The sequence below is a fragment of the Camelus ferus genome, chromosome 16 (genome assembly GCF_009834535.1).
Source record: "Camelus ferus isolate YT-003-E chromosome 16, BCGSAC_Cfer_1.0, whole genome shotgun sequence".
Classification (NCBI taxonomy): Eukaryota; Metazoa; Chordata; class Mammalia; order Artiodactyla; family Camelidae; genus Camelus; species Camelus ferus.
This window is the reverse complement of record NC_045711.1, coordinates 22,716,252-22,734,093: the sequence shown is the minus strand read 5'-3', so window position 1 is coordinate 22,734,093 and position 17,842 is coordinate 22,716,252. Positions and strand designations below refer to the sequence as shown.

At 55.0% G+C, this 17,842-nt stretch overlaps 1 protein-coding gene and 1 long non-coding RNA gene across 2 annotated transcripts in view; one reads left to right on the top strand and one right to left on the bottom strand.

The window, feature by feature from the left end:
* The window catches only part of DNAH17 (dynein axonemal heavy chain 17), a 134,052-nt gene that overhangs the window by 99,171 nt on the left and 17,039 nt on the right, over positions 1–17,842 (bottom strand). The window contains 8 exon segments of the mRNA XM_032456706.1: positions 66–218; positions 1,971–2,096; positions 2,303–2,388; positions 2,641–2,740; positions 2,926–3,118; positions 3,969–4,153; positions 5,332–5,427; positions 5,429–5,695. Coding sequence (XP_032312597.1) covers positions 66–218; positions 1,971–2,096; positions 2,303–2,388; positions 2,641–2,740; positions 2,926–3,118; positions 3,969–4,153; positions 5,332–5,427; positions 5,429–5,677 — 1,188 coding nt within the window. The 5' untranslated portion in view covers positions 5,678–5,695.
* LOC116656711 lies at positions 12,824–15,811 on the top strand. Its single transcript, XR_004311607.1, has 3 exons — positions 12,824–13,286; positions 14,188–14,345; positions 14,676–15,811. It is a non-coding gene; the product is annotated as an uncharacterized LOC116656711 (long non-coding RNA).

Genomic DNA, 17,842 nt, shown 5'->3' with positions numbered 1-17,842 from the left:
GCGCTGGGGCCCCCGTCACCCCGGCCCCGTGTCTGCCCGAGCCCCTCTCTGTGCACAAGGCACACCTTGAAGAACAGCTTCATGTTTGCGCAGCAGAAGTCGTAGGCCCGGTACAGCTCCTTCAGCACGCTCACCGACAGAGAGACGGCGCCCAGGACCTCTTCGATTTCACCCTCCAGGCCCTTCAGCACCTCCTCGGGGCTCAGGTAGGTCCGCGTCTGGGCCATAGGGAAGACGAGCCGTCAGGGGACGTCCAGGCGCAGCACCCACGGCCGTTTGGCCGGTTAGAACAACCCGCCATGGCCCCCCCGACCAGCTGCCCCTCTGACACATCCGCTATCCCCCAGGCTCCTATCCAGGCTGCCTGATGACTGACCCCTGGGCCATTTTCGGGAGCCTGAGCCGTTTCTCTCGCCAGGCCCCTCAGACCAGGCTAAGGCTGCAGCACAACCTGATTTGGGTGGCAGATGACTAGGGTCTCTCTAGGGGTCCAGCCGCAGGATCCCGGGTCACCAGGTCCTTCTGGGCCTGCAGACAGCCTGGGGTTGCAATGCTTCAACTCAAGACTTTTGGTGACTGGCTAATGTGTGCTCGAGCAGAGAGGACAGGGAAGGGGTCCATGCTGAGGGGGACAGGAGGCAGCTTGACGTAGGAGCAGATGAACCCCACAAAGCCCCTAGCCAGGTCTTGGGGTGCTGGTGTACCTGAGCAGGACCTGCATGGCCCTCCAGGGACAGACCCTCCCCCACACCCCCTGCTGCAGCTCCTCCCTGAAGCACCCAGATAACAGCATCTGATGCACATTCCTGACTTGTTCTGCAGGTGCTAAATCCCCCACCGAGCAGAAGACGTCAGCTCCCTGATGCCCACGAGCTGGTAGCCCCTAGACTTACTGGAGTCTAAGGATGGTTCCATTAACCCCTATGACACCACCCTGCTACCTCGCCATCAACCTGTCAGAGAATGGTACATGAGCTGATCACATTCTGAGAGCCCCTCCCTCACTGGCCTTTAAAAATGCTTTGCTGAACCATTTACAACAGCCAAGACACAGAAGGAACCTAAATGTCCATCCACAGGTGACTGGATAAAGAAGTTGTGGTATATGTACACATTGGAATACTAGTCAGCCATAAAGAAGAATACAATAATGCCATTTGCAGCAACATGAATGGACCTAGAGATGATCATACTAAGTGAAGTAAGTCAGACAGAGAAAAAAGTGTCATATGATATCACTTAGATGTGGAATCTAAAAAAATGACACAAATGAACTTATTTACAAAACAGAAACAGACTCATAAGTTTGTTTCATAAGAAAATAAACATGGTTATCGGGGGGGAGGACGAGGAGGGATGAATTAGGGGTTTGGGACCAGCAGGCAGACACTACTATTTCTAAAATAGTTAAACAAGGTCCTACTGTACAGCACAGGGGACTAGATTCAATCCCTTGTAGTGGCCTATAATGAAAAAGAATATTAAAAAATACACATACACGTACGTGTGGATATAACTGAATCACTACGCTGTACATCAGAAACTTACACAACATTGTAAATCAACTATACATCAGTTAAAAAAAAATATATATATATATGCCTTGCTGAAACCCATGGAGGAGTGCAGGCTTTGAGCTCTAGCTGTCCTGGACTCCTTGTGTGGCACCTTACAATCAACTCCGCACAGGTTGGCTTTACTGCACACAGGCGAGTGGACCCGAGTTTTGGTTTGGTGACACTGGGACTCAGTGGGCAGCCCCGCTTTCTTTCCGCCTCCCCGCCATCATGGGGCAGGTTGTGGAGAACTCTAGGTGGCCACACCAAGCAGCCTCAAAGCCCTAGCCCGGAGCCTGTACATCCCTGTACCAACATCTTTGCCTGTTTTTAAGCCGCTGGGGAGCAAGGGCGGGCAGGGAGGGGGAGGAGCCATCGGGAGGCAGGGAGGGAGGCCGGGGCCAGTGGGGCTACCATCTCAATGAGCTGGTTGCAGAACTCCTGCAGGATGACGATGATCCTGGAGGGCGTGTTGTAGTGTCCGGAGGTGGCCCAGATGAAGCAGACGGTGCACAGCACCTTGGTGATGAAGGTCGGCAGCTGGGGAGAGATGGGCCGGGCGTGCACTGGGTCGCAGAGTCTCAGCTCTCCCCTCCCTGTGGCTCCGGGAGGGGACCTCCCCAAAGTGGAAGGAAGAGTCACCCCCTAGGTCCTCGCACCTGATCCCAGGCAGGAAGCCTGCAGCCCCTGCTCACCCAGGACACGAGGTCAGCCCCTGCCAGGTGACCCTTCTCTTGCTAACCTACCATCGTGAAGTCGGCCTGTTCCATCTCCTCCAGCAAGATCTGCAGAGGCTTCAGATACAGGACAATATCGCTGGCTTCCTTCAGGCCTGCCCAGGACAACAGGCGCTCAGCCGCGTGGGAGTGGAACCCGGCCCCCATCCCCAGTCAGGCTCTGTGTGTTTATGAACACCAGCTCTCTCAAGAAACAGGGTCTTCCTCAAAGGGCAGTGGCCAAGGAAGCTGCTTATGGGGAGGACTTCCCCTCCCCTGGAGTTCGCAATGGGCCTGCCCAGCCCCTCCCAGAAGGCGCCGACACCTTCCTGGGGGCTGGGGGGGTTCTCGAAGGGCCCCCTGCTCACCTTCTGTAACGTTCATATACACGTTTTGCAGGGCTGGCCAGTAGCAGCTTTTGGCTTTTTCCAGGATCTCGACAATTTTGTTCACTTTAGGCCTGTTGAGCTGAGACAAGAGAAGCAGAAAGTCACAGACCCTGGATGAAGGCTGCCTGACCAACCCCGCTGGAGCTGAGGGGCTCACAGGGGTTCCCCAGGTCCCCTCGGGGGTCAGCGAGGGGGAGGCTGGGTGCTCAGGACTCTGCCAGCCGCTGAGCAGCGGGTGCCCAGCACCAGGGGCAGAGACGTCACCTGCTCATGGATGCACTTGAGGTTCATCAGCCGGGTGTCCCAGAACTCAAACTCTGCTCGGGGCAGGGGGTGCAGCCCGTCCAGCAGGGCCTGGGCTGAGTCTTTGCTCAGCACGTCCCGGACCTGGTGGGACCAGTCGATGACGATGGTTTCGATGGTGTGCAGCAGCGAGTTGTCCAGGGTGGAGGGGGTCCTGCAGAGCAGGGGGGTGGGGGAGATGCTCTCAGCCACACGTATATGGGGTTCTTCCTGCTCTGCCCCTCTGGGCAGGGACCAGCCTGCCCCCAGCGGCCCTGAGCCAGGAGAGACCCTGAGCCAGCGCTGGGCATTGCCAGGCATGCTGGTGGCCCCAAGAAAGAGGAGGAGGATGAGGACCAGATCTGGAATAAAATCCACATTCATGATGGCTCCTCTGGCAGCTCTGGTTGGGGTCACCACCCTGGGGGCATGTGATGGGAGCTTTGAGGTCAACCCACAGAGGACCTGCCCCTAGGATGGGCCCTGCAGGAGCGGCTGCCCTCTGATGGCAGTAATGCAACATGTTGTCACTGCAACAGCTCCAAGAGCTGCACACACCAAGCAGCTGCAAATGGGCAGGTGCGAGGGGACCTCGGAATCCACATGCTTCCCAGGGCCTCTGGGACGTCACAGCGTCCACCTGCTGAAAACCCTTTCCAAGCCCCTCACTGCCCCTCAGTGCCTCCTCCTAAAGCTGGGTGTCCCCTGTTCCTGTGTGACATGTGTGACAACGTGGTGTCCTTTGTATGCCATGTGATGCCAGAACCAGTCCACGTGTGTGGTGAGGGAGGGACTGGGGCTCAGGTGTCCAGCAGGTGCCAGAGCCAGAGTCTCAAGGACTCTGGTGCCTCATCCAGCTCTGTCCCTGTACCTTTGACCTCAGACTCAGCGCCACCTAAAGGCGCCATCCTGCCCTCATCTGTTTCATCAGCTCCAAAACCAGTTTGCAGGGAGACAGTTCATCCGTGGTGGTCGTGGATCAGAGGCTTCTCCCTCCCGCAGGCTCCCCGGGCCGGGGCCCCTACCTCTCCATGGTGCTGTCCAGGCTCCCCAGGTGCTCCGGGATGGGCAGCAGGGTCTTCCCCTTGATCTTGCCCCCCATCACAAACATCTCGTTCTTCAGCTTGTGCACCTGCTTCACGACATCTTCCGAGACCACGCGGGGCCACCCGCTCATGTTTTTGCTTTGGTTAAACAGAGAATACAGGACCTGAAAGGAGAGGATTCTGGCAGCTCTGCCCGCGCCTTCTCACCTGGGTGACAAGCAGGAGGATGGGGGGCCCTGGGCGTCTGGATCCTGGGGGAACCGAGTCCTTCTCCCACTGCAGAAATACGGGGGCGGGGGGGTCATCTCAACTGTTCAGATGCCAAGACCAGGGATGACAGCCCAGCCCCCATGCCTCTGTCATGACAAAACCATCTCCAGGGAGACCCTGGCCACGACAGCTCGCACTCCTGGCTGAGAGCAGACGCTCCATGCCGCCTGGGTGTGCTGTTACAGGCTGAACTGTGTTCCCCTCCAATTCACGTGTGGGAGCCCTGACCCCAGCACCTCGGAATGTGACTACATGTGGACAGAGGGTCTTTCAGGAGGTGATTAAGTGGGCCCTGACCCAATATAATCGTTGACCTTAGAAGGAGAGGATAAGACACAGACATGCATCGTGGGAAGACAAGGCCACGTGAACTTGGCTGTCTACATGCTAAGGAGAGAGGCCTCGGAAGGGACCAGCCCTGCCTGCACCTTGATCTGGGCCTGGCAGCTCCCAGACGCAGCCCCAGCAGAGCAAGCCGGATGCTCATGTGCTCCAGCTTCGGCCTGCCAGCCTCCTCCTGAGATGCCAGGGGAGGCTGGCCTAGGGCCTGGCTGAGCAGCCCCTGTGGCCCTGAGTTCACATGAGCAGGGGATGCACACTCCCATTTCAAAGATGAGGAGAAAGGTCACTCAGAAAGCTAAGTCACTGAGCTCTGGCTGGTCCTGGGAGGAGGGAGGAGGCAGGACGGCAGAGAAGACAGCGCCTGCTTTTCCCCTTTCTTGACTCAAAGTCTCAGTATTGGGAAGCCAGTTTCCTGGAACTTGGAATGGCCCACACCTTCGGAGGCTACAGGTAGGGCTGTACCCAGCGCAGTATGAAGGTTCTAAGGGTGTTGAGAGGACAGGTGGTGGCCGGGGCCTCTCAGCCTGCAGGTGCACAGCTCACTGGAGGTCTTGTTAGAGAGCGGGTCTGTCTCAGCCAGTGGGGTGGCCAGCCCTGAGCTCTTACAGGTCTAACCAGGCTCCCAGGTGATGCTCTGAGCAGCAGGGCTCTCGGCCACTCATGGAAAGTACGAGAAACAGACGTTGCTGCTATGAGCCCTCACCCGCCCCGTAAGGCCCGCTGCACCCACCTCCTCCACGACGGCGATGAGCTGGTCCACGGGCGCGGGGCTGATGTCCCCGTAGACCAGGGAGTCCCTGTAGTTGTCCTTGCTGACCTGCTCAGGGCTTCTGCTTGATGAAGTACAGCCCCTTGGACTTGAGGGAGGCCGGGAAGCCCAGGCAGGGTACGACCGTGCCGGCGGGGCTCAGCGTCAGCACCAGAACCGAGACGTCGGGCTTCTCGAAGAATTCAGTGAACAGAGCCATGTTCTCCTCCACTCCGACCATTTTACTCCACTTGTCCGGCTTGAACCTGAGGATGGTGGAAGCCACTCCCTCCAGATACTCCAGTCTGACATCCGGTGTGACTGTCATCCTGAAGTTTTCTCACACCTGTTGAAGGAGCAGCCTGTCCCTGGGGGTCTCTGTTCCCCCCACCCCTGGGGCCACTTGAAATCCCTGTTCCCACCGAACAAGAGAAAGAAGAGACTCATGGTGAATACATTGTTTTTGGCTGGGGGTGGGATGGGGGTGGGACCAGAGGCTCGCGTCCGTCTGCTGCGGCTGGACGGCTACGCTGCTGCCCCGCTGTGGGCTGTCACCGTGGTGCAGGGCCTCCCAGCCGTGGTGTGTGCCTGTGTTAGTTGTGACCATGAAGTTTATAGGCTGCAGAAAAGGGGGAAAGGATCGCGGCAAGATAGTCTGCAGGTGACGGGGTGGAGAAAGGCAAAATGAGGAAAGAAGATTCAGGCTGAAAAGCCCCAGGGAGGTGATACAGACCCCTAGGAAGAGGGCCGAACTCAGACAGAGGGGGTGGACCCGACACCCAGGCGTAAAGTTCACCCCGCCCCCCTTGTCCTCACCCCAGCCAGTGCAGCCCCACTTGGCCCGGCCCTCCCTTCTACCCTCCTGTCCCCCATCATGTGCCCATAAAGGGATCCCCACGGACCCCTCAGAAACCTGTTCACACCCCCCCGGGGAGACCCCCTCATGGCCCTCCCCGTAGGGGCAGGGTTAACTGGAGAGTTGGGGGGGATCTCCTTGAAGCCCCCAAAAGCCAGGATGAAGGGGGCATTTCCTGCAGACACAAAATTTAAAGGGATGCCCAAAATCTCAGTGATCAAGACAAATGGTATCTTAGTATTTTTAAATAGCAAAATCAGTGCAAATTCATGATGAACAAAACAACAAAATTCCAAATAAAGACAGGCTCTGCTGAGAGGACTGGCACTGGGGGAGGTAAGGGAGTGGGTTCCGCAGGGACTGGACCCGTCTTTGCTCGGTTGTGTGAACATTTGAGGCTGCTGCTGGCTTTTATTAATTACAGCCTAGGAGGCAGGCAGCTCCTGGATTTCTGGGGGAGCCTAGGGAGGCTCGGCTTTTTGGGGGGCCTGGGGACCCCGGGTGACCGGGAGGGACAGCCCAGCAGCTGTCACTGGTCCAGCACAACACTTAGGAGCTTTCTCCTGCTGCAGACCCGCTGGTGGCGCCACGCTTGTGCCTGGCGGACTCACAGAGTCCGGCTTTCGTTTGACCGTAGCTACCGCTTTTGAAAGGGTTCCGCTCTGCAGTCCCCCACACGTCACAAACACTTCATCTTGTCCTCTGTGTTACAGCTCTATGACCAGAGGCAGTGGCCTAATGCGGGTTATTCCCACGGTCTGGGATTTGTTCAGAGCGTCACGTTTCTCTGTGAGAAAACTTGGGGAAAACAGATACCATGACTCATAGGAGCTCTGGTGGCCAGTGAGCGAAGCCCACCTGCCACTGGCACGTCTGGGAATGAGGAGGGACACACCAGTCACCTCTGCATTTATGGAGCACCGACTGTGTACCAGGCACCCCTAAGAGATTTGCACATGCTGCCAAACTTTCCCCCACGGGCTGTCTGAGCCAACATCGCTGTCCTCATCCTACAGACGAGGGAGCAGGGGTGCAGGGGGAGCCCGAGGGCTTCGAGGTTCACCGGGCGTGACTTTAAGGGGGCATGCTCTGGTGCACTGGCTTTGTAGATGAGGCTCCTACAAAATCAGCTTTTCTTCCAAGCATGGAGCCGGGTGGGCTCCCTCCAGAGCACGTGGCCTGAGAGGCCCCGATGCCCCCCAGGTCTCTCTCCTAATTGGCTGCTCTTACTCAAACTCCCATCCAGCCAGATGTTGGGGGGAGGCCAGGAGGTCCCAGTTAATAGCGTGGTCCCATGACGACAGTTCTGGAGGAGGGCAAAAACGGCCGTGTGGGGGCACGGGGACCACTTCTTGAGAAGGTGGCCCTATGCTGGGCCCTTGGGACTTGCCAGGAGAAGCCAGGGTTGGGAGCTCTGGGGGAAGTCAGTGGGCTGAGAGTAGTCTGGAGTGAGGACACCAGGGAGACAGACCTCGGGGAGGGGCCTGGCCAGCTGTGGGCAGACCCCTGAACGGCCCCACGCAGGGAGCAAAGCACCCTCCATCGAGGCCTGGGGCCCACCTCTGCCCTCTGGAGCCCCTGCAGCCTTGCCTTCAAGCACCCCGAGACAACTCACGGCCAGGTAACAGCCGCCCCAGCAGTGAGCAGAGCCAAGTGACGGGCAGCTTCTCCCCAGACCAGTAACGGAGATGGCTCCCTTCCCTCGAGGGACACCAACTGCCATGGAACTTCTGCAAGTTCCCCTGGGGCCTGGGGCTTCTGGAACCTTCTCCTCAAGGCTGAGTGACCAGTGGGCAGTGCAGCAAGTGAACAACGGTCCATCACCTGCCACAGCGGAAAGGCTCTTGGATTGAACACACTTTGCCTTTGAAACCGGAGCATTTCATTTCATTTCATGAAATTACTAATATATTGGGATTTAAATCTATTCTCTTCAGTGCTTGTCAAAAGCCTCTTCTAGATGCCCTTTCCTTTCCTGCCTTCTAGATTAAATAATGATTATTTAATTCCTTCCCTATTACCTTTGTTTTTATATACCTTTCATCTTTCAGAGTCACACGCATCCTGGCTCACCCTAGTATAATACTCATTGCAACCTGATAATGAAATTCAGAAAGCAATTCCTGTCTACAACAGAATCAAAACAACTCCACTTACAACAGCAGCAGCGAGAATACTTAGGAATAAATTACTTTACAAAGAAATGCAAGACTTATGCACTAGAGATTACAACACATCATTAGAAACTGAAGACAAATACATGGCCAGACGTCCCATGTCCATGGATTGGAAACCTTAATATTGTTCAGACGACAATTCAAGTCAATCTACAGGCTTAACAAAACCCCTGTCAAAATCCCAGCTCCCTTTTTGCAGAAGTGGAAAAGCTGCTTCTCAATTTCGTAGGGAACCACAAGGGACCAAGCCAACAGCCAGAACAATCTTGAAAAAGGACAAAGTTGGAAGACTCTCAATTCTCAATTTCAAAACTTGCTACAAAGCTACATAATCAAGACCGAGGGCTGTTGCCCTAAGGGCAGACGTATGGATCAATGGAATAGCATTGAGAGACCAGAAAGAAACACATGTTCATGGGCAACTGATTTTAGACAAGGATGTGAAGCCAATTCAATGAGGGAAAGCAGGGTCTTCTCAGCAAACTGTGTATGAGAGCACGTGCAACAGAATAAAGTTGGATCCTTACCTCACATCACCTACAAAAATTAACCAAAAATGGATCAAAGACCAAAATGTAAGATCTCAAATTATAAAACTCTTAGAATAAAGCATAGAAGTAGATTGTCACGACTTTGAATAAACCAGCGGTTTCTGACATGTGACACCAAAAGCATAAGTGACCAAAGAAAAGGCTGAATTCGACATCATCAGAATTAAAACCTTTCGCGCTTCAGAGGACACTGAAGAAACGAAAAAAACCCCGGAGTGAGAAAAATGTTTGCAAATCGTATCTGACAAGAGATGTACGTTCAGAATATATACAGAATGCACAACACAACAATAAAAACAAACAACTGAATTAAAAGTGGGTAATGAATGTAGATGTTTCTCCAAGAAACGTGCCCGTGACCGACAAGTCTGGGGCCCCCACCCTCAACCCCAATAAAAGCAGAACCCCAGGCATGCCTCCCACTACCTCCCACAACCTCACCGTGCGGCCCCTGATGTGCTGCGTAATTTCCAGGTCTTGTAATAAACTCTTTTTGGGGGGGATGGGAGGTAATTAGGTTTATTTATTTTTAAAGGGACTTGGGATTGAACCCAGGACCCCATGCATGCTAAGCATATACACCGCATACCCTCCCCACCATAGACTTCTAATTCTTTCAAGGTTTCCAGATGGTTATTGCTGATAAAGCGTTTTTTTTTCTTTAGCCCAGTATTTTAGCCTTTGTGGGCGGGGTGGGGAGTAATTGGGTTTATTCACTTTTTTTAATGGCAGTACTGGGAATTGAACCCAGGACCTCGTGCATGCTAAGCATACGCTCTACCACTGAGCTGTACCCTCCCCACCGCACCCCACCCCCAATCATTACCGCTGAAGGACACCTTGTAATCATAGTAAGAACCACAAGGACCTATCCAGCCATGACATTGGTTATTGATAGACTAAGACCAGCACAAAACAGTGTATTTTACCACACACACAAGTCCACACTTCACTATGAAACCAAGGATTTCCCTCTATATTTGTGCCATCCCCTCCACATCCCAGCCATCCGCATTCACACAGGAGCCTGGGGTCTAGGACGCTGTCAGATGGTATTCTCTGCATCCTCACTCCCCGCCTACCCTAGGGGACTTCAGTGTCCGCAGAGATGACCTCATCGCTCCTGGCTCCTTGGCTGCCTCAGTTGGTCCCAGCACATCCACGCCCTGCTTTAACCAGCCCCTCCAGCTCCTGGGCTGCCTCTGCTTGTCCCCTCCATCATCCCCCCACTATCCTCTCCTCCCTCCCTCCCTCCCTCTGGGATTCCCAGGGACACTGTGTATATCACTCCTGCTCTGACCTCACCCTCCACAGTAACACTGACCATCCCCCTCTACTGGACTGGTGCCCACGCTCAGGGCTGCTGGGGGGTGGGGGGGAGTCACACCTGTACACTTACCTGGTCCACACACTGCCTGGATCGCTGCTGGGTGGTTGGGTTTTTGGGTTTTTTCCTCCCTCCAATTAAATGTTTTATGTCAGCTCACTCTACTGTGCTCCAGGACAGCTCCTCTGAGTCTTGATTTTTCTCATGTCCCTCACCTTTCCCCTCCCCTTGGCAGACGACCACACCTTTCACCTCAGGAAGAAAACAGAAGCCACTGGAAGCAACTTTGTAAACTGTCCACGACCGAACCTGCGAAAACAGAGGTGGCAGCCCTGCCTTGTGTAGATCACCCCTTCCACGGTGCCCCGGGCCCCCCTCCTCCTGCTCGTCTGTCTTTGAACCTCTCCTTTTCTGCCATCATCTCTGAAACAGGAGTGAGCCACTACATCTTAGAGGAAAGTCCTCCTCCAGCTCACTCTGCAACTCCATCTCCATTCCCTTGGCTGCCACCCTAAAGAGTTGCCTGGAATGTCGGTCTCCATCGCTTTCTTTCCATGAAGACACTCTCTCCGCTTTCTCTCCACCCACTGAACCTGGGAAGAGGAGGAGCTGGGCTGGAGGGAGGGGCCTCTCTTCAGTGACTGGTCCAGAGGGCACCCAGGCTCCCCTGCTCACATCCTATTGGCCGCTGCCTGGTCACGTGGCCACCCAGCTGCAAGGGAAGCTGGGAAGTGTAGTCTCTACCTAGCATCCATGTGCCCAGAATTGGAGGGCTGGGTTTGTAAAGAAAAGGAGAAGATTGCGTGCCTTTCCAGCTCTACAAGATTCAAGCCCTTAGCCGCCGCAGTTGCCCACAAACAGCGCACCTGAGGGGAATTCAGGATGGAGAGAACCAGGAAACTTTCTGCATCTTGGATACCAGCCCCCTTAGATATAAGGGAAGATTTCAGTGACCCCAGATTCTTGCCTCTTCCCACATGTAGAAAGCACTAAAATCATAAACTTGAGATGTCTGTCCTTTGTAATTAGCAGTAATCTTTTGATGTTTGACTACATGTGTTGTTTTTTTTTTCCTAGCAAAAAATTCATACCTATCCCGGCTTCTCCCTTGAGTCTTTGGAACAGGTGTCTCGGAGCCATCTGACAGGCTGTCCCCTGAGTGACGGTCCTCCGAATAAGATGGAATAAACTCAACTCTCAGTTCTTACACCGTGGGTTTTGTTTTGTTTTTAATTGACAGGTGACTAAGTGAAGGGGACCCGTGCACAGTAACCAGGGTTACTCCATCATGCTGGCCTAGACCAAACTCAGAGCTCCAGGCTCCTACTTGGAAGCAGCACCTCAAAAGTCAGAGGGCAGAAAACTGACCTCTCCCCTTCTCCCCTCCCCACACACCCTGGCCTTCCTTTAGGATTCCGCGACCCAATGGATCACCCACCAGCTGCTCAGGGACTAGCGAGGTGCTGGTTGGACACCACCAGTTCTGCTTCCTCGGCATCTCTGACCTGGTCCACCTTCCTCCGTGGCTACTGCCCTCTGGTCCAAGCCGCTGTTACCCTCCCCCACCCCCAGGCCTTGTCCACACCCAGTCTTGTCCCCAGGGGCACGTCTCAGAGCATCTTTCCAAAGACAACTGTCAACACCTGCTTAAAAGCCATCAGCAGCTTCCTATTGCTCTTGGGATAAAAATCCAAATAAACCTCGAAGGGCTTCGGAGGCTATGACCCCTGCCTGGCTCCTACCATGCCCGCGGTCTCCACCCCCCGCCCCCCGCAAGCTCCAGCCACACTTGCTTTGCTTACTTTCAGCAAACTCAAGACACCTGCTCACCAGAGGGCCGTCCTGCCGGGCACGGAATTGCGCAGGCGCACTTCCCGCTCTCACGTGCACACAGCTGCAGCTAGTCAGTCACATAATTCGGCATCCATTTTCTGCTTCCCCGGTTCCCCGATTCCAGCCCTTTTGAAGAGCACTGCTCCCCCCACAACCTGGCCCCATCCCGGGCCCAAGGCAGGCCTTCGGCCATGATCTCTGAAGGAACAAAGGCTCTGAGAGGTCCTGCTGCAAAGACTGTTCAACCTCATCTAACCTGGCATTTCCTCAGGCTTAGTCAAGCACGAAACCCTTCTTTCCTTGAAGCTCTATCACTTTTCAGAGGAGCTTGAAACCTTAGATCAAGGTTTTAGCTGGCTTAACTTCCACCAAAACTGTGCTCCCCGGGGTCTATGTGTTCCAGGACACAGGGAGCCAAACCTCAGGTGGAATGATGGTCGTGGCAAAGGGAGCTGGGCAGACAACTCCCTGCCCATCATGTCACAGCCTGGGCTCGAGGCGGACGCCCTGCCCGGCGCGGAGGGGACACTCATGAGTGATGCGGAGGAAGGGGCTTCCCAGCGGGTCACACCCGAGGCCCTACCTGAGCAAAGACGACAGGGCAGGGCCCCCGTGGTCAGGTGGCACAGTTAGCTTTCAGCGTGTCCTTGTGCAGCAGTGGCTGGCTGGCCACCGCCCGCCCCGCCGGGGCCACCAGCCGAGGCACTGTGCTTTACTCGCTTCCCGGGCTCTGACAGTCACGGCCGTGGGGGACCAGCCGAAAGGCTTACCTGCTACTTACAGTCCGCTGGGGGCTGTTGCTCCTGCTGAATCAACTTGGAAGACAAGCTTCCAACAGACGTGACCCGTCATTACATACAATTGCAGGCTGGTTCTCCTCTGCGGGGGTGCTCGCGGTGCGTGGGAGGCTGGGCCATCTGGGTCTCGTCCCCGCCCCCACCACACACAGCCTCCCTGGGCCTACTTTGGCCCAGCCACATGTCCGCACGCTGAGCTCTTGGCAGAGGGGACAGGAGGCCTGGCGGCTTTGTCCTCTGCCCAGGCACGTCCTTGCTCCTGGCCTTGGGCAGAAAGAGCAGAACCCTGTCGGCCAGGCTGGCCCAGCAGGGGCCTCAGGCTCCAGGAGGATGGCAGTGTGGCCAGAGAGACGTCTCTGAAGGTCACTGCTACACTAGGCACCGCGGAGCCCTGAGGTGAGGCCCGCACGAGGCAGGGGACGTGCCATCCAGGCTGGGAAGCGGGGCGGGCTAGTGGAAGACCTCGCAGGCACAGAGCAGCGAAGCGGACGGTGGGTGGAAGCCGGTATTTAACAGGCGCGCCTCAGGGTCAAAGGGCAACGCAGCCGCAAGCCAATTAGAGGTGACAGAGCGGCTTGTTTTGGGTCTTGCTGTGATTGGTGGAGGGAGGAGCTGTGTGCGAGCAGCAGACACAGCTGGGGCTTTGCAGCGGGCAGCAGTGAGGGCGGCCGTGGGTGGAAAATCACTAACAGGAGACACCGGGGGGACGGATCCTCGTTAAAGGCAGGCTAAGGAGCAGACATCAAAGGTGAGGGCGAGGAGCTCGGGCAGGTGCCAAGGAGGGGAGACTTAGCCGGGTTCCCTGCTGAGACTGGCTTAGCCGGGCCCTTAGCCAGCCTGGGACCAGCCCTGCCGACAAGAGGGCTCTGGGGGACACGTGTTTAAGGTTTGGTCGAGGACGGCCTTTGCCTGGCTCCGGCCTGATGAGGGGCTCTGGTCTGGGGAGCAGGCAGGGCTCCAGACAGAGGGTTCCCTCCCCGTAGCTCTGGTGGATCAGGGAACAAGGCTTATTCCTCGTGGGCCGTGGAGGGTACAGGGCACGCCTGGGACCACACAACAAGGTGGTGGTGTGGTAGGGAGGAACACATCCGACTCCATACTGGATCTGTTCCTTTGGCTCTAACCCTGTGCTCTGCTGCCTGCTGGTTCTGCACTTTCTGTAGAAGGATGTTGCCTGTAGCCTGAAAAATACAGGAGAGCCCATCCCCAAAGCTCTGACCTTTAAGGGCACAACACTGTCCTGTTCAGACAGAGACACAAAACTGCAGATAGAAAATAACGTTTGTCTTGTTGGCAGTTCACAGGGACACCACGACCTGACCTGTGCCGGACAGCTGCCAGAACAAAGGATTCTGACACCAGGAAGATTACAGCAAACAACCACGCCCCTCCCCTTTTTGGTGTAAAAGGAGCCTGAATTCTGACTTGAGGAAGGTGGTTCTCCAGGAATAAAAGGTCGTTATCCCTTGCCCCAACACCTCGTCTTCTGATATCCTGGCCTGTCGGGCGGCAAGCAGAACGAGTTTGGACTTGGTAATGGTAGGGGGAGAGAGAGGTGACCCCAGGCTCTGCCCTTATTAGGGTCTGAGGGAGGGATGTCTGGGGTTTCAAGGGGTCACTCACAGGCTCAAAGCATAGAAGCGAAAATTAGGGTGCAGGAGACTGGAGGTGGGGTCACTATGGGCCCAGTCATCTAGGTCCCCTGGGGCCTTCTGGACCAGGAGCTTCATGGGTGTGGGGGCCAAGATCCCCTCCTGGCTATTGTGCATGTGTTGTGTTGTGCAGCTGGCTGTATGTTCGTTCAAGACAGATGTCTTCTGAAACGGATACCCGGCAATCAAAACCCAACGCCAGGCACTTATACTTCTGATTCATCCAGGACCTGTGTCCCGTCCCTCCTGCCAGCTCCAAGAGTCCATCAAAACCACTGCGGATGATGCCAGTCCATCTCTGACACTCGCTGGTCCAGGTCTCAGCCCAGCCAACCCAGGGAGCACCCCAGGCTGCCCCCACCTCCTGGCCCTTCCCCTCACCTCAGTTACACGCACACTCAATGCATTCTTTATTCTAAGAACCTACGGCACCTGCAATCTGTGTGTTTATCAAACGTGAGCTAAAAGAAACCCTCTGTAACTTTCACTTTTCTTTTTAAAAAAAACGGTTCAATCAAGCCTTTTGTTTTTGTGGTCCCTGGACCACACGGTCGGCATCGCCTGGGAGCGTGCTCCGGACGCAGGGCTGGGGGGGCCTGCCCCACCCTGCTAAGCAGGAAATACAGTTCAGTGCGGGGAATGGCGTGGGGCAGCCACTGGAATTTTAAGAGGCCCCCAGGAGATGCTAATGCACGCTGAAGGTTGAGAACTTGAGTAAAATTATGGTCTCTGTTTCGACAAAATTCACTTGAAGTAGCCAACTATGCTGAGCTATCAGGCCCTCCTGCGCATACACGGTTCCGGTTCCGGGAGCCCACCCGCAGGGCCTGAATGCCCTGCGATGAGCCCCACTGGCTACCCGAGGAGCAGGTGATCTAACGTAGTGGTTCTCCGGGGGGTGCGGAGAGGGATCATCTGGGGAGCTGCCCGAACTCAGTTCTGGCCCCACCTCCAGGGGCTCAGGGCCAAGTGCCCAGGTGTTCAGAGCTCCCCTGGGGTCTGGTCCAGGAGGGTCGGTGCCCCTTAGAGGAGAGCCTTCCTGCCCTTGGGCCAGTCTAGCCCCACCCCTGCCCGCCCTCCTCTGCTCCAACTGCCCCTCAACCACCTGGTCCACTGGGGCGCCCTTCGTATGTGGGAGGCGGGGGCGGTCAAGGACAGGCTGCCTTAAAGGATCCAGCGCCCCTGCAACAGCTTCCGAAAGATTACGGCTCAACTTCTACCTGCGACCTGGAAAGAGCAACTATTTCTTTCTTAAAAGGACAAAGACCCCTTTTCTTTGGAATATTAAAAAAAAAAATTAAACGGTTATAATCTCTTCATTGACTTAGTTTATCATATCTCACACCGGGAAAAAAAAGTCTCCAAGATGAAAGTCAATTGCCCTAAATTAATGCCTGGGAGTGGAAACAGGGGGGAAAAGCTGCAAGACCACGGCTTTCCCACTGAAGCAGCCCCACCACTCCAGCATGTCCCGCGTCCCCAGCCCCTATTGTCCTGACTGACTGAGATTCAAGTTTAATTACAAACTTCAGGGGAGGGAGGGAGAGGGAGCCGAGGGCCGGGGGACTGGGCCTCTGCTGGAAGGCCTTCTCGGCTTTGTCTGCAAAATGACATGTGCTTTGAACGTAGTGAGTCAGGAAAGAAGAATTTGAATGAGGTCTGGAAATGAAGTTTCCTGCCTGTGGTGTGAAAAGCCGGTCTGTCGCTAAATCTGCCCCAAGGACATGCGTTCCTCCGTGACCAGGCACGACTGGGGTGGGGGCAGCTTATCTGGGAAGCAGGGCGGCTCCCAGCCCCCGGGGGTGGCTGCGGACACCCCAGTGGAATCTGAGATTCTGCAAACAGCTCTCCTGACGCCCCTCTCGTCTCGGCGGCGACTGGGGGATTTGTCACCCATGTCACGGTCCCTCCAGTCTGGCCTCCATCCCTGAAGGCTTCTTAAGCAATAAGAAACTGTGTCCTTTAACCTCTGTCTGTCTTTGCCGGTGCGGAAGCACTGAGAATCATCCCAGGCAGCCGGCCGTCCCGCGTGCCTGGCACCGAGGGGGCTCCCAGGACTTGAGGCTTTCTGAACTGAACTCAGAAGTCCTGGAATCCAAAAGCATTCCCTTATGGTTCTCAGAGGGGTCTGGAACTTTCTTAGGACCCCGCCCACTTTGTAATCAGGGGAGCCAGGTTTGGAAGCTGATTTCCCAACGTACCAAATGCTGCTGGTTCAGCCCCTCAAGGGGCCACTTTAATTACGAAGCTTTACTTTAAGGTCTTCAGACCTTAGAGCCTCCTACCTGAAGGGTGGTCCTCTCACCAGGTCACCTGCGAAATGGATGGAAACCACGACTCTCCAGCCCCACCCTGTGGCCCCTTGAGAACCTGCATCTAACCCCCAGGTGACTGGGATGCACGAAGCTCGGGTCCAGAGACAGAGAGCTAGAAACGGGGTGGGGTGGGGGTGCCGGAGTCAGCACTGATCTTATTTAAAACCACAGGAAAATGGTGCACTTACCTGTGAGAAGCCTGCCCGGGCACACCAAACCAGCAGGATCCTGTGCTCTGGAGAGAGTTTGTTATTTCAAGTTTTGAAGGGCAGTTACATGCGTCTTTGAATAAAACTGGGAAAACAAATTAACATCTTGAATTCCTGTGGGTCATTTTCTACAACTGATGAATCAATACTGATATGCTGTTCTTAATAACTGAAGTCCACAGTCCACGTAAAGGTTCATCTTGGTGGGGTGTATAGTCTATGGGTCTGGACACACGTATGATGGCACGTGTCCATCACCATAGTAACGGAGTAGTTTCACTGCCTTAAAAATCCTGTGCATCACCCTCCCTCTTCCCTAAGCCTGGTGACCATTGATCTTGTTACTGTCTCCATAGTTTTGCCTTTTCCAGAATATCCCATAGTTGGAACCAAACAGCAGCCTTCTCAAACTGGCTTCCTTCACTCAGTAAATTGCAAGCCACTCCCATCCCTCCTCCCCCAGCCCCCGCAGCTACTCAGTAATGACTCTGTCTCTGTGGATTTGCCTGATCTGGGCATTTCATAGACATGGAATTATACACAGCGTGGCTGTGGCTTTTTAAAAATACATCAAGTTCCAAAAGATTCCTCCTCCCGATTAAAAACTGGGCCAGAGTTCTAAACAGACACCTTATCAAAGAAGATACACATATACAAATAATCACATGAAAAGATTAGAACTTCGGGATGGGGGTGACTTCTTATGGGTACAGGCTTATTTCAGGGAAGATGAAAGCGTTCTGGAGCAAGACAAGGGGTGATGACTGCACAACACT